This window comes from Ammospiza caudacuta, chromosome 3 (assembly GCF_027887145.1).
Source record: "Ammospiza caudacuta isolate bAmmCau1 chromosome 3, bAmmCau1.pri, whole genome shotgun sequence".
Lineage (NCBI taxonomy): Eukaryota > Metazoa > Chordata > Aves > Passeriformes > Passerellidae > Ammospiza > Ammospiza caudacuta.
The window spans coordinates 119,176,164-119,198,753 of NC_080595.1; the positions used below are offsets into that span (position 1 = coordinate 119,176,164).

Sequence of the window (22,590 nt, forward strand, 5' to 3'; positions counted from 1 at the left end):
ACTGCAGCAGCATGCAGGAGCACAGCTGCCCTGGCCCCACTGCAGCATGCAGCAATGCTGCCCTGGCCCCACTGCAGCAGCATGCAGGAGCACAGCAGCACAGCTGCCCTGGCCCCACTGCAGCAGCATGCAGGAGCTCCAGGACAGATCTCTCTCCTCACAAACTGTGCACTGGCAGCAGTGCCACCAGCTCACACCAGCTTGAGCCAGTCCCACAAACAATCTGCTGTTGCGCTGTTGACACGGATGGATCCTTGGAGAATGCTTTTTTCCATGTGCCATGCTACTGAAGTAACTACAAAACCCAAGTGCTCACAAAGTATCCATGTCTAGAGAGCAGGTCTAGTCAGTAACTCATAAATGACAGGAACCAGGACTCCAGACTGAAAATCACTATGAAAAACCTTCTTTAATTCCTGGCTTTATTGTACTCAGTGGGAATGCAGTGAACGTTTGCTCCAAGTACAGCACTGTGGAGTTCTGAAGAGAAACCACAAAGACAGCTGAACAGCACCAAAGCATGTAGGGCAACCCTGCAGGTAGGACAGACAGCCCTGCAGGTGGGACAGCCCTACAGGTAGGACAGACAGCCCTGCAGGTGGGACAGCCCTACAGGTAGGACAGACAGCCCTGCAGGTGGGACAGACAGCCCTGCAGGTGGGACAGCCCTGCAGCAGGACAAACATGCAGCAGGACAGACAGCCCTGCAGCAGCTGGGCTGTGCTGGGGGAGGAGGGATGGCACCAAGAACACCACACAGCAAACAGACAAGAAACCACATTCTCGCACTGGTGACATTTTATTTTGTTGTCTTCTGCTCTTGCCCATCTCACTGCAGACTCTCCACCCCTGCACAGTCTCCACGTCTGCTTTCAGCACAGCACCTGCAAACGCAGCACAACCTGTTCCAAAGGCAGCTCTGGAGACCCCCTTGGCCCTGCATTATCCCCTGCTGTCAGAACAATGGGATTGTGCTGGTACTGACACACAGCTACAAACCTGCCTGCTCCCCACACACTGCCAGGCCTTCCCTGGCAATCTCAGCACCAGCAACTTTGTCCCACAGTGCAAATTCTGCAATTTTCTGGTATGGTGGGTCTTCGGATGACAGAGTCTGGAGAACTCATTCTTTAAAAACCAGGACTGCCTGTGCTGCTGCTTCCTGCCAGCTTCTGTGACATCTGCTGCATTCAGACACTGCCCAGGGAGGCTGTGGATGCCCCAGCCCTGGCACTGCTCAAAGCCAGGCTGGGTAAGGCCTGGAGCCCCCTGCTCTAGTGAGACGTGTCCCTGCTCAGGGGGTGACACTAAATGATCTTTAAGGTCCATTCCAATCCCTTCACATTCTATGATTTATAGAGACAGAAAGATATTATTCCTTATGGTCCAGAGACAATGCCAACAACATGACTTAAAATGGTGACCCCTCTTCTTTTAACCTTTTCTACACAGGGAAGCCACTGCTATTATGCCTCATTTGCACAGAGAGGCAGTGTTGAAAAGAAACTGGTTATGTAAGACAGTGAAGGGGTATCTGCAGAGCAGGGGGAAAAGACACTGTGGGAGCACTGGCATGATAAGGAACCCATGCTGGCAAGGCAGCCTCGTGGAGCCTGGTCCCAGCACCAGCAGGCTGCTCATGGAGGGATGCACTGAATTGCAGTGTGTCTCCCAGGTGAGCATGGAACAGCTTCAATGGGCACACAAAGGCCACCTCAGCACATCAGGTACCAAGGTCTCTAAAAGGCTGGTGAATCTCCAAAGGCTTGAGAGCATTCAGCTTTTGCAGCACTGGAAGACTTTCTACACACGTTTAATGTCCAACATTACAGGAGACAGATGCAGGAGGAACACTGGGTTCCTGACAAGGGTAATAATGACCTTTCATCCCTTCCAAGTCTGGTGCTGTCTGGTGCTGAGCTGAAACGCTGGGGTATGAAATAGAGCTTTGTGCAACAGGATACAGCAAGCACTGAGAAGGTCTCTTTTGTAGCAGCCTTGCTGACAACAGACAGGAGAGTGACAGGGCAAGGCAGTCTTTGCATTCTGCACAGCACTGTTCTCATGTTCAGTGTGGGTGCATTCTGTGCAAGAAAGGATTTCCCCACTGAAGAGACCCAAACATTGTGCTAGTCAGTCCCTTTTGAGAAGAACTGTAAAAAACAACCCTGATCTCACACATCAGAGGAAGATGACAAAACAGACACTTGCTGTACTGGAAACCACTATACAAGCAACTAGTATGACCAAACTGAGGCTGCAACCAGAGCAGGAATCACACTGTGAGTGCCACTGTCTAAAGGAACTCCACTGGCAGAAGCAGCCACTGCACCGCAGCTTTGGCTTGAACTCCTCACAACTGACCAGATGTTTCAGTATCAAAGTCCCCTGCAGAACTGAGTCACAGTCCCAAAGACATTCAGCTGCTTATATTAGTGCTGTGGGTTATGAGCCTGACAGAAGTGGGGCTTGTAGCTGAAAAGCTTTAGGATTACTCCTTTTCGTCTTCTAGGGATTTACTTCGGCCTCGCTTGCGGCTGGTTTTTGGAACTTCAGCTTTCTGTGCAACTTGGGGTGCCCCTTCCTCACTGCCCGTGCTCTCGTTGTGTGCTCGTGGCGGGCGACCTCTCTTACTCCTCGTTTTATCAGCTCCAACAGCAGGGAGCTTCTTGGCAGCCAGGCTGCCGGCTCGCTTCTTTCTGCCCCTGCTCAAAGGACGTTTCTTCCGCTGCTTCTTCTGCTCTTCCCTTTGGCGAATTTTGATTAGCTTCTGAAAGCTTTTGGTGGTCGTGGTATTCACATCAAACCAGTCCTGCAGGTTCAGAAAGCAACAGGTTGGTACTGATCGTGGTGGAAATACCAAATAAAGCCTATCAGGGCTTACAACATAGCTGCCTTGTGGGACAAGGTTTCCCTGAAAGGTAAGATCTGGAAAGACAACTGCCTAACAACACTCTGTTCTTTGATGTGCCTCCTTAGGTGTCACTGTGTCTCAGAGGATTCAGATTTAATTTGACATTTGCTTAGTTAAGGCACAGGAAATGCTGCAGAGCTGAACAAAGCAGCAGCAGCTTGGGACAAGGCATGTGACACGACACAACATTTACTCCCCAGACTAACACATAGACCAGCTAAGTTTAATGACCCTGTTCCCAACAGGGTCAAAAGTAAAGGAAAAAGTAAAACATGGCACACATCGAGCATTTTCTTCTTAAGACACTCTCCCCACCTCCAGCATCCTGAGTTTGAGGTTCCCTCTGCCTGCCTTACCTCAGCGTGCACAGAGTTGATGTGATATTTGACCCCACTCTCTGAAGTGAACTCCTTCTCACACAGGAGACACTTGTATTTACCAGCCACAAAGTCTCCCTGGCATCAAAACAAAACAAAAACAAACAAAATTCCATCAAGAGTTGCTGGAGCAGGAGGCTGATAACCCTATAGATTTCATTTACATCTTGCTCAGATAGAATTCAGCAATAAAAACTAGAAGCTCTCAAGCATAGCAGACAGTTTTAGCCACAGCAGCACTGCCATGAGTGAGCAGCTGTGCCCACAAGGCACAGAACTGCTCTCTGAGATGCCACAAGGTCTCCAGCAGGGCACCTGGAAAAGCTGCTCTTGAAGCTGTGAGCCTACGGGTGGAACTGCTGTGCCATTACAAGGAATGCAGGAAGGGGCTTTCTTTCTCCTGTGTCATTACAAGGAATGCCAGCAAGGTGCTTTCTCCTGTGTAAGTACAAGGAGTGCCAGCAAGGGGCCTTCTCCTGCTCTCAGGCATTGTTTACAATGGCAACACCCTTAGCACACAGGGGAGCACCCAAACTGGGGGCTGGAATGAGGTGATCCGTAAGAGCCCCTCCGACCCAAACCATTCCATGAATCCATGAACTTGTGAGGATCTCAGATCAGCAGGTGGCAGGATAAGAGCTTGAGGGACATGGAGAGTGGGGCTATGAAGAGGAAGGCTACCAACCAAGGTACATGTGCCAAGGTGAGACTTGAGTCCTGAGACACTGCCATACACAGATTCACAACCCTGAAAAAGTAAAAAAAAACAAATGTGAACTACATGCTAGCAAGAAATCATTCCTTCCTGGACAATACAGCATTATTATGTCTGGAGGCCAATCCCAAAAGTGCAAAAGAGAGGTAGAGGGAGGCAGATACCAATCCTCCACTGCCAGAAAGCTTCTGGCAAAAAGACCATTAGAAGAGTAACCTTAGTATTTATATTTCCAGTTTCTGAGCACACTTGGACATAAAAAAGAGACTCCTGCAACAGTTACTCTCCTACTCTATCAACAGCCTAACTACAATGACAGTTTGCTTTCTGCCTAAAGTGCAACGGAGAACAATTTCAAGCAGAGCACACAGAGCAGGTACAAGACACTTCTCCTGCACTGCTCATGTCTCTGGCACAGAGCAGGAGCACAGCACCCCACAGGCTGATCTCAGCAGCTTCAGAGGCCTGGCCCATGGGCAGCTCCAGGCGTCAGTGCTGGGGTACCACACTGTGCTCAGCCCCCAGCCCAGGGCCCAGAACAGGGGGCAGGAGCAGGACATGCTGCTGGGTCACTGGTGGTGACTGCACAGCTGCTCTCTGCAGACTCTCCACAGACAACAGGGCTGCAATTCTGACCTTGAAAATGATGCTATAATTTTAAATGATCATGCTAAATGATGCTGAATACTGGGGAGAAAGTGCTGGGTATAGGGGAGGGGAGGGCACAGGGAAGGCACCACAGGTACACCAAACCCAGAGGGCAGCTGCCACTGACCCTTGGCTCTCTGACAGCAACCACCACATGGAGATGTCCACCACCTCCACCAGTGGGGCCATTTGTTCCCACTGGATCTGACTGGTGACAGTTTTTCACAATGCCTTACAACAAAGCTTTCCAGTGCAAGGGGTCCAAGAGAGCCAGAGAGGGACTTTGGACAAGGATCTGGAATGACAGGACAAGGGGCAATGGCTCCCCACTGCCAGAGGGCAGGACTGGCTGGGATACTGGGAAGGAATCCTTCCCTGTCAGGGGGCTGAGGCCCTGGCACAGGTTGTCCAGAGAAGCTGTGGCTGCCCCATGCCTGGAAATGCTCAAGGCCAGGTTGAAAAGACCTTAAAGCTGGTCTAGTACAATGAAGAAAACTGAAGTGCTGTCCCACACAAAGTCTCTTCACTCTTGTATTTCCAACTCTACTCCTTCCTTCTGTGAATAGATTTAGATAGAAAGGCAGAGGCCTGTCATTTTCCACTATTCAAACCTCCAAATGGACCAACTGCCCACCTGGATGAGAAAACTGTACCAGCCTGACACCAAGTTACTGGCTCTCAGGTATTCACACACATTCCCAAAAGGATCAACCCAGGGCACTTTGATGCAAAAGACAAAAGGAGCATCCCCAGACATCCCCAAGACTCAACAGGGCCTTGATTACACTAAACAACCATACTGAGATGGAGCAGGATTTGTCTCCCACAGAGAGACCAACTGCAGTTCCAGGGTTGTGGGAAGCTGCTGGCTCATACAGAATTGAAATCTATCCCCTCTGGGGCTTCAGAAACAGTTAAAGATTACCTGATTTGGGCAGTGGACTCTTCGGTACATCTTTATCTCCGTTTTCCATTTGCACAGCACATCTTGACTGAACGTGGGCAGTCCAGGACGAGTGTATTTCAGCTGAGACAAAGATGGAATCGAGAGCTGGAAGGAATGCTGCCTGTGCAGAATTTCCTCCTCTAGGCCGAGACAGAAGTGCTATCTCTTCTCCTACCCTAACGGGCAAACTCCCAATAATCAATGTTCTCTTGTCTCACCAATGCTCTAGAAACATAAGTGAATCTGGAAAACCCCACAATATCAGAATCTGAAACTTCCCATTGCCTTGACTACAGCGATTGCTCTAAATGTCCTTACCCTGCTGAGATCCATCGTTTTCCTCTGGCTTTCACTCACAGCCTAAAGGACACTACTGGAAACTCTGAAGTCTAAAGCACTGTGAAACAGCACAGCAAATATCAGAGACTGGAAGGATTGCTGGGGCCTTACAGCATGGCAGGAGCGATCCATGACAGCCCCTGTTCCTTGTGCCCCCTGGGAATTCCAGCAACAGGACTCTACAGTGATCACAGCCTGCCTGAACAAACACTGCCCCACACAACTGCTGCTACAGAAATACTGGGGGAGAGAGAGAGAGAGAGAGAGAGAGCAGAAGCCAGGCCCCACACAACACACTGCTCTCCATGTGCCACAAACACGGCATAGGAGCCAGTACAACACGCATTAGATGTGCAGGTATAAACTTGAACCCTATGTAGCATTTTTAAGGCTTTGTACCTTCCGGTCATCAGGAATCAAGTCCTGCAGAACTTTTCTTTTGGGCCACTCTTTGGCCAGCTCCTCTCCTGCCAGCTCATGGAGATAGTAGATTGCCACCTTTGCAGATCTCCTCTGCACTCTGCCTGCGCTGTTTTGCTCCCGTTTCATTTCTTTCAGGTTCTCTGTTCTCTCCTCATGGAGGAAGGTGACCTGCAATGAAGGCCCAAAAAGGTGAGTCTCTTTCACTGCTTCCTATTTCAGTTACACTAAATACAGGGAATAAATGTTTTGCCAAACTCCTCATAAACAGGCTGCATCAGCTATGGTTTACTGTCACAGACACGGGACAGAAGTGCATCCCATTGGTCAGACAGACCCCCAGAACTGCTCACAGGGATCACAGCAGTGAGGCTCAAGCAGAGAGCTTCATGCAGTTGCTAGTCTTGAAAGGTATTCCATCATTCACTGTAAAACCCTCATGGACAACAAGGCTGCCTGTTCTGCTCCAATGGTGAGTCCAGGAAAGCATGTCACAAGTTATGTTAGCATCACTCTTTCATGGAGCCAAAGTCAGGTCATTTTCTGCTGCCATGCTGATTTACTATTAGAAACTTCATCCTAGTCATACAGAAGCAACAGCTACTGCTAGAAGGAAACTATCAAAGACAAAATAATCCAGGGGCAGGAAAAATACAAACATTTGTGGTCTGTAATTACCCGACAAAGGAGTAGACAAAAGCCTACACTTGTCTCAAGCCTGAGTGGCTAAAGTCCCACCCCAGTCCCCGATACTCCTGCTGGTGCACTCACTGGCCCATGCTTCGATCGCAGGTGGTAGACAAGTCCTGCCTTTGATCTGTAGGCTTTCCCACAGTGATGGCACTTCATAGCCATTTTCTCCAGCTCAGAAGCAGCCTTCCCACATTTTTTAATATGATATAGGTATCCCATTATGCTGGTGAAGCTGCCTGTGCAGCCCTGTCAAACAAAAGGAAAATACATGGAAGAAAACCGTTCTTCAAGGGATTCCACCCCCAGTGTGAACAGGATCCACAGTTTGCTGACCAAAGTACTGGCACTCATCCTGACAGAGCAGAGACAGGCAGGTAAAAACTTTAATGTTTGTCTATTCGGACAGACAACATCTGCAACAAAGAATTGGCATTGAAGTGACCATTAAAGGTCTCTTTTAACCCAAACCATTCTAAGACTCTATGCTACTCTGCCTTAAAAGCACAGCTGGGGTCTTGAAGCAAATCTTGCTCTGGCCAGCACCACAGCACACTCAACAGCACACTCACATTTCATGTCTATGCATACAACACTGCTGATTAATTGACACTGCTGATTAACTGACACTCTGCACAATGCAGCTTACCTCCCTTGCACACTTCAGTTTTCCCATTCGCTTCAGAACTTTCCGAAGGCGCTCTCGCTCAAGCTGCTCATCCACTTCTTCTCCCTCCTTCATAATTGGCTAAAGCACAGCAGAAAGATGAATGAAAAACACGGGATGCTCAGCATTCACAGTTCTCCTCACAGGGAATTCACTACTCACACTGGGGCAGGAAAGCTTCTAAAATAATTAAATCTCTGCAACTTAATGATTTTACAGACATGTATTTACTATAATGCTGACTTTCTGTATCTGTGCTGGTTTTGCTGGGGTGGCAGCTGGTGTGGGGCTGTGTTTTGGACCTGTGCTGAGAACTGCTGAGAGCTCAGAGATGGTTTTGCTGTTGCTGAGCAGCCCCTGAGGATACTGCAGAGCACACTGCCTACCCCAACTGACCAACTGACCACGAGGATACTGCAGAACACACTGCCAACCCCAACTGACCACGAGGATACTGCAGAACACACTGCCAACCCCAACTGACCATGAGGATACTGCAGAGCACACTGCCAACCCCAACTGACCACGAGGATACTGCACCACCATGCTCAGCATGTAAAGCTGAGGGAAGGAGGAGGAAGGGGCAGACATTCAAAATGATGGCATTTGCTGTACCAAGCTACCACTATGTGTGATGAAGCCCTGTGGTCCTGGAGATGCCTGGACCTTCCTACCAAAGTGGTGAATGAGTTCCTTGTTTTGCTTTGCCTGTGTGCTTTATCTATTGAGCTGTCTTTATCCCAGCACATGAGTTTTCTCACTTTGATTCTCTCCCCCATCCTGTAGGTGAGAGAGAGAGTGAAGGGCAGCAGGGAGCTTGGCTGCTGACTGAGGTTAAACCAAAGAGGAATTATCTTTAAAAGGAGTAAACTGACAGAAAATTATGCATCTTAAACATTTAATAGTCCTACTGTTTCCACTCAGGCTGACTAAGGTGAAGCAGACTGCTTGTAACAATCACTCATCTGTGCAGAACTACAGCTCAAGTCTCTTATTCTCTCTCTGATGGTTACTGTATATTATTTCCTACCTTACCTAATAGTACACCTAGATTGAGTAAAAAGATAGAATTCAGTGACAGACCTAACCCTCAGGACCAGAACATGATCCCTGGCCCGCATCATTTACTAATACAGCTGTAGGTTCAGAAACTGCAGTACTGGGAATCGTGCAAAAAATTCAGAGTGAATTATCTGAACTTTACACAAACTTCCAAATGACCTTTTCAAAAGTTCTAATTCTTCACAGCTACAACAGGAGACATTGCCTTCTTCAAAGTAAGAGCAAAGAGGAAAAGCAGATTGTAGTATTAGTACTAATCTAGTGTTAGACTACTATTTTTAAAGTAAACAGAGATGAGAACTAATTGCTGCTTCTGCTATTTTACCTCAAATCTAGTCTGCTCTGGATGAAGAAAAACTTCCACCTTTGTAGCAAAGGACTGAAAATTGCAGCCTAATATTTTTCCTTCTGATTGGGAATGCCTTTTATGTGTGACTTGTTTCCTAAACAGAAATTGATCCCTCATTCTATGATGTTGCATGCCTAGCATCTCTGGTAACATTCCACTGTTTTTCACATGTCAAGTCTCACTGGAAAAATAACAGTTCAACTAGATTTGAGCAGCTAGAACAATGGAAAAAAGCACTCCATGTTCTGTGTCTGTGTGTAGCAGGAAGGACCAAAGCCTGCTCTGCCTGTGTCTGTGTGTTGGAGGAAAGGACCAAAGCCTGTTCTGCCTGCAGCAGTTTCAGATGCACAGCAGCTGTGTTACCTGATTGTTATGGTCTGCCATGACGTGGTATTTCATCCCTGCTGAAGACTTCAGCTGCTTCCCGCAGTGCTGACACGTGAACATTTCCTAGAAACAAACAAGGATGTGGTACATTTAACTGTAAATTAACCAAAGCAGTGGATAACTCTTTGGGGGAAAGGAGCAGGAGAGCAGAACAATTTATTTGGGCCTGGTAACTCTCTTCAAAGAACTGATTTTACGGAGTCTAAAATCTAGTGGAACAATGAAATAACCACACCTTTGTTCACTACCCAAACCTCCTGCAAAAGGCTGGGCAAGAAGCACCAATCACTGTTCTTACAGATACATAAGGGACTCTTGTTAAGGGACACAGTGATGAGATGAAACTGGTTTTAAATGCAACACAAAACAGGCAGGTATTTCTATCAGTAAGCTGAAGAGGAGTAAAGAGACGATTGCTCATCTCTTGTGTTCTTACCTTCCTGCAATTCAGCATATGTTTCTTCAGCCCTTCTACAGTCTTCCTCACCACAGCCCGGCACGTGGGACAGGTAACTCGGCCTTTGTCCTGAATCTCTAGAGACCACTGCTCTTCCATGCTACCTGTCAAAACACAACGTTTAGAACAAAAGTGCTAACACAACATTTTTCCTTTTTCCTCCTTTGATGTGCGCAGTGAACCCTAAAAAGAAACAGGTCACACGCTCCCAAACCTGTGTCCAGCTGCACCTCAACACGTGCCGCTCCTTTACAGCTCCAGGGATGGACGGTCACAAGGCACACAGCACTCACTGTCAAGGACCATTTTACAAACACCCTTGGATCTGTCACAAGGCACACAGCACTCACTGTCAAGGACCATTTTACAAACACCCTTGGATCTACCATTCCCTTGTAAGGTGTGCTCTTCTACCTGACCAGTAGTAGAAGGCCTAATCCTGAGGGCCAGCACATTTCCCTCTGCTAATTTCTGTCACACAATTAGTTTAGCATGCTGAGTTAGCAAAAGTTTAGCAAACTTTTCTTTTTTTCTTTTGGCCAAAGTGTTTTCACAGTAAAAGCAGCCACAGACCACCAGGGCAAGTTACTCAGCAGCCAGGGAAAAGCACCCTGTGTGGCATGGTTTTCAGTTTCTGGCCTCTCTATGAAATCCCAAGCAGAAGTCTGGCATAATCCACAAGAATTATTACTGAAATGGGTTCTGGGAAGAAAGCGGTTTAGCAGCCATCTGCCTGAATTCTTACCATAACAAGATCCACATCCTCTCCTCTTTTCCCAATAATAACAGGCCCAGGCTGTCCCTCTCCTGGGGAAAAGTTTGTGAATCAAACAGCACTTGGTAGAAAACTGGGGTGTTTAATGAGTGCTGTAATTTACAAACACCAAGTTATTCCACTCACTGAATCAAGGTTAATTTTATTTTTCTAGGACAGATTGCTTGGGTCTCTGGCTCCCAGGATAGGTGATCTGGCAGCAACAGCTATGGAGTTTTTCCTGCAAACATATTCTGCTGAGTAAAAACGATAAATGTTTTAATGCGTTTAATAATGCAACTATTCTAACAGGCTTTTTTTCAGTTCAAAAAGTGATTCCTCTTTCACTGTTACACTCTGCAATAGCCAAAGCACGTGGGGCTACACTCAGGCAGTGTGCAGTCCTTTCAGTCCTACTGTGCAGTACTGACACAGTGCCAGGCCAGCAGCCAGCTCCTCCCTGCCAACAGTACAGGGAACTGCTGAATGGAAACACCAGAAGCACAGCTCTGCTCAGATTCAAATCCTAGAATCACATTTATCTTTTATCTGCTTCAAGAGCAACTCCTAGCTACTGCCTCTTCTTACCTGCGTCATAGGTTTCTGGCTCTTTCCGAACACTGTGGTGTTTCGTTCTGGAGTTTTGTTTTGTTCCAGTTTGTTGGTTTTTCCCTGTTATAACACAAACAAGACAAGCCAAAATAGTCAGTTCTGCTAGCTTTCTTACAATAAAAACCAGATTTTTTTTGCTAGAAGGCTGCTATTTAAGTCTGCTGTCTCAAAGTTATTCAGAAATGTTCAATTTTTTTTTTTTTTTAAAGCAATGTCAAGGTTACGTTTCCTACTCCCTTTCAAGATCTATTTCTAGTGGCAGGCATTAGTCCCACTCAAACACTTGTGAGTTCTATGGTTGTTCCCACTCCAAGCTCAGGGGATGTGAACTCTCCACACTGACACATCCTTTGTGCAGTTTGACTGAGTCCATCTGATGATAACCATGGGAGTCTCATTGCTCTACTCATTCCAGTCTTCTTTAGACTAAAACACTCTTATTGTTTCAGCATGGGTTATGCTGTTTGCTCTCATCTCCCTGTCCTCTTCAGCTGTCACACAGATTTCCTGAACCTCAGTGCCTGTTCCTGGAAACAGCACTCCATGGTGGCCCTGCATTAGAGCAAAAGAATTACTTCAAACGTCTAATTACTTCACAGAGTCTACATTCCTCCTCAAAGCTCTCAGTCCAACATCTGCCTTCTCAAAAAACCACTCTGACACTGCTAGTCCCCAGTGAGCTTTTGATCTGCTATGGATCTTGAATCCTCTTCTGCAGCACTGGCTCCTGGGAGGCTGCTTGTTGTTTTTCAGCTGTGACAGTGTTTCCTCCCAAACAATATCATCTTTAATTTTACACTGTTCTCTGTTCTATTTTTAAATTGTTTCTCTTTCTTCTTTAATTGTTGTTGAGACCACTTTCACTTTTAGCCTTTTCTCCAGTACACTTGCTGTCACTTTCAGCTATGTGCTGTCTACATACTTCCACCCTTGGTGACAGAAACAACAGCCAGAGTTGAATACAGGGACACTCCATGAACCATCTTTCTACACTTCTATTTCACCGGGCTAGTGACCTCATTGTAGAAGGCTGTCAAGCTGATTTAAGCATGACTGGCCCTGCATGAATCCATGCTGATTACTCCAAATCCCCATCTTGTCCTTCATGTGTTTGGAAATGCTTCCCAGGATGATTCTCTCCATCAGCTTCCCAAGGATTGAGGTGAGGTAGACTGGCCAGTAGTTCCCTAGATCTTCCTTCTTTCTGTCCTTGAAGATACAATTGGTATTTTGTCTCTTCCAGCCTCCAGGAACCTCTGCCAGTCGCCATCACCTTTCAAAGATAATCAAGAGTGGCCTCACAATGACATCAGCCAGCTCTCAGCACTCAGTGCACCCCATCAGGCCCTCCAGGACTTAGAATCTTAAATTGTTTAGGTTGGAAAAGCCCTCAAAGATCATCAAGTCCAACAGTTCCCCTAGTGCTGCCAAGGCCACTGCTAACCCATGTCCCCAAGTGCCACATCCACATGCCTTTCAAACCCCTCCAGGGATGGGCACTGCATCACTGCTCTGGGCAGCTGTGCCAAGGCTGGACAGTCCTTCTGGGGCAAAACATTGCTCCCAGTATCACATCTAAGCCTGGTGCAATTTGAGGCCATTTCCCCTTGTCCTGTCACTTCCATGGAAGCAGAGCCTGTCTCCTCCTGCCAGGGACTTGTGCAGAGCCACAAGGGCCCCCCTGAGCCTCCTTTTCTCCAGGCTGAGCCCCTTCCCAGCTCCCTCAGCCTCTCCTGGGGCTCCATTCCCTTCCCAGCTCCCTCAGCCTCTCCTGGGGCTCCATTCCCTTCCCAGCTCCCTCAGCCTCTCCTGGGGCTCCATTCCCTTCCCAGCTCCCTCAGCCCCTCCTGGGGCTCCATTCCCTTCCCAGCTCCATTCCCTTCCCTGGACACGCTCCAGCCCCTCCAGGTCTCTCCTGGCAGGAGGGGCCCAGAGCTGCCCCCAGCACTGGAGGTGCCCCAGCAGTGCCAGCACAGGGGACGGGCACTGCCCTGGCCCTGCTGCCACTGAGACCTGGCACAGGCCAGGGGCCAGTGGCTGCCTCTTGCCCACTGGGCTTGTGTTGAGCCACACTTGACCAACACTCACAGGGCTTTTTTCAGCCCCTCTGCCCCAGCCTGGAGTGCTTCATGGGGTTACAGTGACCCCAGGGCAGGGCCTGGCACTTGGCCTTGTTGGCTCTCACACTGTTAGCGTTGGCCCATCATTCCAGCCTGTCCTGTTTCCTCTGCAGAGCCTTCCTGCTCTCCAGCAGATCCACATCCTAATCCACTTGGTGTCATCCTCAAATTTACTGAAGGTGCACTCAGTCCCCTCATCTAGACCATCAATAAAGATATTAAACTGGACTGGCCAAGTACTGGGCCTGGGGAAGACAACTGGTGACCAGCCCCAGATGGATGTCACCCCTTGCCCCATGGCTCTCTGGGCCCAGCCATCCAGCCAATTTTCCACCCAGCCAAGAGAGCACCTGTCCAAGTCATGAGCATCCAGTTTCTCCCGAAGAATGATGTGGGAAATGGTGACAAAAGGCTCCACTAAAGTCCAGGTAAATAACATCCCCACAGCCCTTCTCTCATCCATCACCTTGTCATCCAAGAACATCAGGTGAGTCAGGCAGTACCTGCCATTCTGCCTGGCCTGATCACCATGCTGTCCTGCAGATGCCCCATGACAGCACCCCAGATAATGTGCTCCATGACCTTCCATGGCACCAAGGCCAGAGCCACAAATGTGTCTGTGGTTTCCCAGATCCTCCTTCTGAGCCTTCCTGCAGATGGGTGTAACCCAGGCTAACCTCCAGTCTTCTCAGACCTTTCCACCTAACCAAGACTACAGAAAAATGATTGGGTAAATCCAGTTTAAGCTCCCCTGCTCTAAGGAGCAGTGCACCCACAGCTTCCCTGGTCTCCCCTTTGCTGTTCATATACTTGTAGAATCCTTTCTTATTGCTGTTCACATCCCTTGCCAGATTGAACTCCAGGCTGGCTTTCTGTGTCACCTGCTCCTGCTTTCACCACTTGCACACCTTCCTTTGCACCTAACCACTGACTGACAAACCTTCTAGAGGAATGAAAGGCCTCTGGTGTCACACATTTCTCCCCTTGGTCTTTGTGGCAATAAAAAAGTTTGGTATGAGTTCCTCTTAACAAACCCATACTGCTGTTATCAGCTACCCAATCTCCAGATGTTCACAAGCAATGTGTCAGATTATTTAATCTGTAATCCTTTGAGAAACTGAAATATGCAGACTGGCCTATACTTCCCATCATTTCCTTCCTCGCTCCCTTTGTTGGACTTCTAAGACAGACTGAAATTAGACCACCTCCCACTGATGAAGCAGACACTAGTCAATCGCTTCCTAGAACAAAACACTCAGAATCAAAAACAGAGTTTGAAGACTCCAGAAGATGTCACTTGGGCAGGCAAGTCAAAGCACCTAATTAGTATCTAATTAGGAATTACAAGTTATTTGTATTACCCGAAATCTTCTGCTTCTTCTTGGGAGAGTCTTTAACATCTTTGCCTTCCCTTTGCTCAGATTTCCTCTTGCCTTTCAACAGTACTTCTCCTGATAAGTAAGAACAGATATGCTTCAGTCTCAGTATTCAGTCTGGATAACAGCCTTGAGTCTACTGCTGCCTCATCTTGTATTCAAAACTTATTAAAAAACAACCAAAAAAAAGTAGTTCTTGTGAGGCACCTGGGCACCAGTGAACTGCACACCACCTTCTCACTCAGCAACATTGAAGCAGCCCATGGCCCACAGTACTGTGATACAGCAGGTATGGAAGAAACAGTGCCGCAGCAGGGCCTGGAAAAATAATCCTCAGGAAAAGAGGCAGAAAGCACTAGGTTATGTGATGGAAACCTCACCTGCACTCACACAAAAAGGAGCATACAGAAACTCAAATCGTGCCTGCCCTTTCCAAGCTTATCAAAATCTTGTCTCCACGAATACAGATGAGCACAGAAGCACAATGGTAGGCAGGGAACATCAATTAGGGACTTAAAGAAACAGATAGCTTCCTCCTGAGCCTGTTCCAGGAGACCCACAAGGATAAGTCAGTGGGAACCCCTCTCTGCAGCCCCCTTTGGGAGGGGGACAGTGAGAAGGGAGAGCGTGGTGTTACTGCCTGGGGTTATGCAGCACCTGGGATCTGAGTGGAGAACAATTCAGGATTACACAGGACTAGGATGATCAGGAGTGGTATCAAAGGGAGGGAAAGGGACAGAATTACCCAGTTTGGAGTTGATCAAGTGTGGGAAAATAGAGGTGTAAGAGGATAGCAAAGAACACCTGCTTGTAAATAGGCGACTGGTCAGTATACAAATCTTGTCATGTCTGACAGCAAGTAGGGTCTGTGAGTACGAGCCTGTCTGTAAGGAGGTCTTCACCTGCCCCTGGCATGGCTCTACAGGGGCCAGTGCATCCCTGGCCCAGCAACTGAGGAACCTGGGATCCAAAGGTCAGGCACTGAGCAGATGGAGCGTACAAGGATGGAGGCTGCTGGTGCTGTTTGTGTGCATGCTGGTCTGCGTGGCTCCCGCCCATGTCTGCTGTAGGTCTGTGTTGGTCCCACAGGAATACTCAGTCTGGCTAGTGACTGCACCTGGGCTGTGCAGCTACAGCAATCTCACTTCTATCAAGCTACCAAATTTGCCTCTCCCCGCAACAGAATAAAATACAGATCCTGACTTAGAGGTAAGAAGGAAGTGCATTAAAGAAGATTGAAGTTTTGACTCTCTGCCACACAAGAAGTATGGAAAACAGCTCCTAGGCCAGGAAATCTGAATGTTCCTGCAACAACCCAAACCAGACCCATTTCAAATCAGAAAATTTTAACTGACAAATGTGAGAAAATGAAGACATCCTTGAAAAATAATAATCTACCAACCACAAAAGCTGTATCTAATCCCAAATACTACTGAATGGTCCCCTTTGCCACATCTTTAGTGTTGATGGTTCTATTTTTAAAGCTCTTCAAGCTTATTTCTGGTATGATTGGTGTAACTCTTCCTCTTCTACAGATAGAACTGAGTTCAGGCACAGAATGATTACTTTCATAGACAAGGGACTCAAAAGGAACTGTATAATATCAGAGAACTGTACTGGTATTTGTGCAGTGGCAAAAGTTCATTTTTTCTAATACACGAGCAGCACCAGCAAGCTTGTAATTTTTGGCTGAATTGCAGCATGCCTTTCATGAGCACACGAATTTCTCACTGAAAAACCAGAGAGAAAACCAGTTTTGCCTTGGACCACCAGTGATAATTACCTTTTTTTTCTGAAGATTTGCTCACGCTGTTTTTCATCCCTCTCATTTCCAGCCAGTAAGCAGGCCTGCGAATGGTGCGCTTGCTCCTGGGCTCGGCGCTCCCGTTCACTGGGGAGGCCGGGGAGATGGTGGTGACTGTGTCCTCAGAGTCACTGTTCACTCCCACCACAGCAGCTTCCACCTCCTCAGCTGGCTTAGACCTGGAAAACATCCAGTCAAATTCCTGCGTGTATGGATGCATACTAGTGCATAATCACAATAAACTTGACAGACAACATCCTTCTCATCTTCCCAAGTATTCTAAAAATTAATATCACAATTCACTGAATCTCCTGAGTTTTGGGACCTGTAAAGTGCCAGCAAGATAAAACACTGTCCTCAGTGCTGGTTTTCAGTACATCTTTTTGATAATGACATTAGTGAGATCTCAAGAGGAACAGAAAAAATATTCCTCCTACCTCAAACTTTCAACTTCAGAAGCAGGAGTAAGTGAATCTTAATTTTAAAATATGCATTTATCCCTGGAATATAAGAATATTTCTGTAGCCCATCATTATAAAAGAGACATTTTCCATCCCAGAAAGGGCAAGATCTCCTTCAGCCTCTACTCCCAGAATCAGGGGTGGCACTACTCAATAAAGATTTTGTGCCAGTAAGAATTTTAACTAGCGAGGCTTTCAGCAATTAAGACAACTTCCAACCTACAAATCACACTACATTAAGACACTTTAGACTAATCAGCAGCACTGAAATTTTTTCCTAGAGATCAGAGGGAACTTTGCTTCGCTGCTCCAAAGTATTTCTCTCAGGCCTTGAAATGCCTGAACATCTACATTCCTGTACATGACAGGAAACTGAATGAGGTGTCCAAGAAACACAGAGTATCTATTCTCTGGGCAAATACCACTTACACGAAGGAGAAACAAAGGGAACACAAACAGTTTGCAATGTCTCCCATTGCTACTGCAATTCCCAACTGAAATAAGTAGATCACTCGAGTGAGTGATGACTGTGATGGCCACTGTGCCCATACTCTGAGCTGTGGAGCTCACCTTTAACACATAAATCTAGGAACTGATAAGGGGGGGACGAGTGGGTAATGACTGTGATGGCCATTCTGCCCATACTCTGAGCTGTGGAGCTCACCTTCAACACATCAATCCAGGAATTGATAAGGGGAGATGCTGAGGGCACCAGGTCAGGTCATTACATACTATGTTTCAGGAGGTACTGCAGAAGCATGGGGAGAGGCTTGCTCAAATTAAAGTCTTTAAGCTGCAATCACACCCAAAATGCATACATTTCGGAGCACCATTTGGTTTTAGACTCAAAATATTTATCTTCACAATGCTAAAATCGTTTAAAAAAATAAATGAAAGCTAATACACACTGAAGTGCCAGAAAGGCACTTTTCCTACAAACCAGTAAGTGAAGTCAGCTGAGAATCTCAACACATTAATTAAAATTGTTGCAACTCTTAAAATTCAGAATATTCTCAGCTTTTTTCTTGCCTTCAATCAAACTAGACAAAACCCATTCACATACTTTTTATTTCCTAAGGACTTCTTGAGCTTCTGCTGTCTGTGATGTCCAGTCCTGGTGTCCTAAAAAGGCAGAACAATTCACATTAGCAGCATCATTTGTTTTCTTTTAGCATGTTTCACTATGCAGCCAAGTACAACCACCTGCACATCACTTTGAGGATGTGCATTCACCACCCTTTGAAAAACAAATCACCGTTTTCTGCAACTAGAAGAGCTTAACCTTTCCAACTCCAGCAGAACTGGACTGGAATCAAATCAGGGATGAGCCCCTCCACACATCCCATATGAAATCTTTCACCTGCAATGGCGGAGTGTTCTTTGTCTCCAGTACATTCACCCATATATTTTTTCTTCCTATACTTTATCACTTGATGACAAATATTTTAGATACTCATTTGCTAGCTTTTACACAGTACTTGTTTTTCCTTAATGAAGTAATTCTTCCATTTACCCTGCCAAGAACCTTGTTTCTGGTCTCCTTCATGCCCTCCTTTTTATCTCGTTTTATTATACCACATCAGCCCCCCAGATGTTCACGTTATCCACATCAAAGAATTCTTTTTCTTATTTAACAAAGATTTTTTTTTGTCACTTATCCATTGCTATGCTATTAAGACATGCAATTTAACACATCTTTGTAAAAGTATGTGTACAAGTCAGCTGAACATGCCATTTGTTGTAAGCTGCTCCTAGTGCATGGACAAACACTTACCACCACCTTCTTCCAAATGCTAATGACTGAATGCCATTCTTCACTAGAAAACTCAGGAAAAAACCAATAGTTATACAGACTAGAGAATAAAAATCACTGCCCAGTGGAAGCATGAAGAATACCAAAACTGTAACCCAGGGAACAAAGGTAGTATTTTGTCATAAACAGAAACTGGCTAAGGAACTGGAAGAACCAAAAAAACCCACAAAAAAACCAACAGCCAAAACAAAACCAAAAAAAAACCACCCTGAAAAAACAAAAAAATCCAATGAAACAAAACAGAAAATTACAGAAAAAAAAAGAAAACAGACAAAAAAAGAAATTATGGCTAATTACCTATCTTCTTTATAGAAGCTGTGATTCACACTATCAAACATGAGTCGCCCCAAGCACCAGTTAAGAATTTCAGAAGCAGGTACTAATATCAATACACGAATGATTAAACTGTGCCTATGGGTCCAGCCCCAGAGTCTCCTCATGGAAACGTTAGGGAAGCAGCAGGGGAAAATTCACAACTGCTTGATCAAAGACTTCACAATCAAATCTTGCCTCCTTGGAAGTGAAGTCAATTGGATGTTTGTATTTGCATTATTTACACCCAAACAGCTGCGTCAACAGCATTGCCTGGGAAATTTCTACACGAGTGGACAAGCAGCCAGAAGCTATGAAGTTATAATGATAAAAACGAATAAACAGGCAGGCAGAGTCTGCCGCAATTCACTGGCTTAATCTAGGATTAGAAAAAATTACAAACATGGCATGTATATCAAGATTCATGGGGTTTTCATAACTAAAAAATTTTGCATAAGAGTGAAGATTACTATGAAGAACTTCAGTGGCAGTTAAGGATCTGCAATAAAAAAGGAGAGTGAAAATTATCTGTCAGGCTTTCCTCTCAGAGAAGTTAATAACAGCAATTATGAAGGAAACATCTATAGAATCTGGTGTTTAAGTTCTGCGTGTTTTTTCATTTATACACTTCCTACTTAGAAACCAGAGACCTAATGTATGTAGGAATGCCAAACGGCTGGACATAAAGAAAACAGAAAAGTCATGTTCCTTGCACGGGTGAGAAAAAGTGAAACAGAGCCTGAAAGGGCGGGGAGCGGTGGATTCTGTCTGCCCGCGCTCTGCGGGCCATGCCGGTGACCCGGAGCGCGGGCTGGAGACAGCATCCAGGCGGCAGGACGGTGCCCAAGCACAGCACCGCAACTCCCCGCGGCGAGAGCTGGCACGGAAACTGGAGGTGATGGAGGTGCCAGTGGGGACACCGGGCATCCTCAGGGCCCGACCGTCCTGCGAGGAGCGGGAGGGCTCGGTATCCTCTGGGGAACTCCCTGTTCCTGCCCGCGCACTCCATCAGCCAGCTCCTCCTGCAGCGAAGGCATTTCGGGCGAAGCGCAGCCCCGGCCCCAGCAGTGCCCGCTCAGGGCCCCAGCCCGCCTCGGGCCGAACACAGCCGAGCCCGGGCCCGGCCCCAGGCCTCGGCTTCGGGCGCAGAGGGGCGGCTCCAGCCGCTGCTCCCCGGGAGTCCGGAGCGCTCCCGCTCTTCGCCCGCGCAGAGCCGCTCACGGCGCCGGACAGGCCGCACGGCCCCACCGGCTGGCCGGGAAGCCGGCTCGCCCCCGCTATCCCGACGTCGGAACCCATCTCGCAGTGACCCGCGGAGCAGCCAGGCTCTCCGGGGCAGCCGCCGGTAGCATCGCTGAGTAGACCGCGGGCACTCACCGAGCCTCCGCCGCTACTACCGCCCCGCATGGTGCCCGTGTCGCCGCCACGTCAGCGTCACGCCCGCCCGCGCGGTCCCGCCCGCCGCTCCCGGCCGGCCCTGGCAGCGCCCCAGCCCCGCCGCGCTGCTGCTGCTGGTGTGGCGCGCCCGGAGCCGTGCCAGGCCGAGCAGCGCCGGGAGGCCGCGCGGGCCCGCGGAGCGTCCAGGCGGCAGCGGGGCCACAACCGGGCCCGCGCGCGTCACGTCGGGGCCGCGGCCGCGCCCGCTCCGGAAGGACAAGGGGGCTCTGGGAACATGGCGGCGGCGGCGGGAGCTCCGGCGGGAGCCGCTCCGGTGTGCGTGCTGGTGCTGGGCATGGCCGGCTCCGGAAAAACCACCTTCGTGCAGGTGAGAGGCGGCGGGGGTCGCGAGGGGTCGCGGGGAGTCGTCGGCTGCCCGTGGGGGGCTGCCCGTGCCCAGCGGGGCTGCCCGCGCCCAGCGGGGCTGACGCCTCCCCGTGCCCCCGGGGCTGACCGTGCCCGGCGGGGCTGCCCGTGCCCAGCGGGGCTGGCCATGCCCACGAGGGCTGCCCGTGCCCAGCGGGGCTGACGCCTCACCGTTCCCCCGGATCTGCCCGTGCCCAGCGGGGCTGGCCGTCCCCCCGGGGCTGACGCCTCCCCGTGTCTCCGCAGCGCCTGGCCGCCCACCTGCACGGGCAGCGCTGCCCTCCGTACGTGATCAACCTGGACCCTGCCGTGCACAGCCTGCCCTTCCCCGCCAACATCGGTGAGCGCTGCGGGACCGGGGATCCGCCGGGAGGGAGCGGGGCCTTCAACAGAGCCCGAGCCCGTTCGCGGAGAGTCATTCATGTGTTCCGGGAGCGAATACGTGAGAGAATACAAGCTGGGCTGCTTGTGTTCCCTTAAGAGAGCCCAAGGTCTAACAAAAGGACTTGAGGACTATTTGTTAAAATTATAGGTCTTTTCTCCAAACAGTGATTAATATGGGTATTTTTAGAACCAAAGCTATTTTTCCAATGCGTTTGTACGTTTTTTATGTCATCTGGTCTGATTGGAGGTGTTTGGGTTCTGGAGGCTTTTTTTTGTCAGTAATGAAAGGATTAGCAGATTTGATCTCTACATACAAATATGCTGTCAACAAAGAGCTTTAAAAGACATGAATTTTAGAGAAAACATTTTAGCAGTAGGAACAGATCTTACTTTTAGCTGTTCCAAAAAACATACTAGTCCTTAGTTTTGTGACAATCCTGTCTCCTACCCTCTGTGAAGGATGCCAGTCAGCCTTCCCAAAGATAAGCAAGACACTATGGGTGCACGAGTTGTTTTACTGCTGTCAGAGGAATGGCAGGAGTGTCTGTTCCAGTGCTGGATCTCCAGGAAAACAGATGGAGCTGTGGTGGATGTACTTTGTTAGCTGATGGTGACCAGCTGGGGAGTGGAAAACTGCTTACATGTCTTTCTTTCTCCCCTAGATATCAGGGACACCGTGAAGTACAAAGAGGTCATGAAGCAGTATCCTTTCTTTTGTCTGAATAATGATATTTGAAATTTCAGGTTTTTGAAAATAATCTGCTGCATGAACACTGTGGTAAAGGGGCAGGAAGTGTTTGGGGGGGATTGCAGTAATGCAGAGTGTTGCATTAAGATCAAGAGGCTTTGACTGTGTATTTCTTGCACGTGATATTAGGGATGTGGGTTCTACAAGATTTGACACTTAGGTGATTTACTCCTGTGCTAAAAATGATTTTACCTAACAGTAAATTTTTACAAGCAACAGGGACTCTGCCCTTTTGTTTTGTTTTATTTTGTTTTTGGGGAAGCCAGCAGCCTTTTCCCCATATTTTAACTAGTCTAATTTTATTTGTCATAAACAAATATGAAAATTCCTACTTGCCTGTAGTAGATGGAGAAAACGATTTCTCCATTTGGCCATAACCAAAGCAGTGTTGTCTCTCTGAATCTCAGAGACACAGGAGTGTTTGCTCTTGCT

General features: G+C 48.0%; 2 protein-coding genes across 5 annotated transcripts in view; one reads left to right on the top strand and one right to left on the bottom strand.

Annotated features, from left to right (window-relative positions):
- ZNF512 (zinc finger protein 512) lies at positions 1 to 20,806 on the bottom strand. 3 transcript variants are annotated; one of them, XM_058801169.1, is made up of 14 exons: positions 20,601 to 20,801; positions 18,162 to 18,220; positions 16,617 to 16,816; positions 14,819 to 14,908; positions 11,314 to 11,397; positions 9,951 to 10,075; positions 9,491 to 9,577; positions 7,699 to 7,797; positions 7,131 to 7,298; positions 6,339 to 6,530; positions 5,580 to 5,681; positions 3,977 to 4,039; positions 3,271 to 3,369; positions 1 to 2,812 (listed from the first exon to the last, which is right to left on the bottom strand). In XM_058801169.1, the coding sequence occupies exons 1-14, from the start codon at positions 20,628 to 20,630 to the stop codon at positions 2,492 to 2,494; spliced, it is 1,719 nt and encodes a 572-aa protein (XP_058657152.1). In that variant the 5' UTR covers positions 20,631 to 20,801; the 3' UTR covers positions 1 to 2,491. The 3 variants fall into 3 exon arrangements, with proteins under 3 accessions (XP_058657152.1, XP_058657154.1, XP_058657153.1); XM_058801171.1 differs by lacking the exon at positions 20,601 to 20,801 and adding an exon at positions 19,209 to 19,377; XM_058801170.1 differs by lacking the exon at positions 14,819 to 14,908 and having other exon boundaries at positions 20,601 to 20,806.
- GPN1 (GPN-loop GTPase 1) overlaps positions 20,725 to 22,590 on the top strand; it is a 12,970-nt gene continuing 11,104 nt past the window's right edge. For both annotated transcript variants that reach the window (XM_058801172.1, XM_058801173.1), the window contains exons 1-3: positions 20,725 to 20,988; positions 21,273 to 21,366; positions 22,073 to 22,112. In XM_058801172.1, the coding sequence (XP_058657155.1) occupies positions 20,896 to 20,988; positions 21,273 to 21,366; positions 22,073 to 22,112 (227 nt within the window). In that variant the 5' untranslated portion in view covers positions 20,725 to 20,895. The remainder of the gene's footprint in view (positions 20,989 to 21,272; positions 21,367 to 22,072; positions 22,113 to 22,590) is intronic.

What these genes read in the sequence shown, in the direction of transcription:
- ZNF512 (XM_058801169.1), bottom strand. Translation starts at nt 20,630, where the DNA reads ATGCGGGGCGGTAGTAGCGGCGGAGGCTCG. An exon ending in GTAGTAGCGGCGGAGGCTCG is followed by an intron (nt 18,221 to 20,600) that starts GTGAGTGCCCGC and finishes CTGCCTTTTTAG; the next exon opens with GACACCAGGACTGGACATCA. An exon ending in TGATTCCTGATGACCGGAAG is followed by an intron (nt 5,682 to 6,338) that starts GTACAAAGCCTT and finishes TCTTTGTCTCAG; the next exon opens with CTGAAATACACTCGTCCTGG.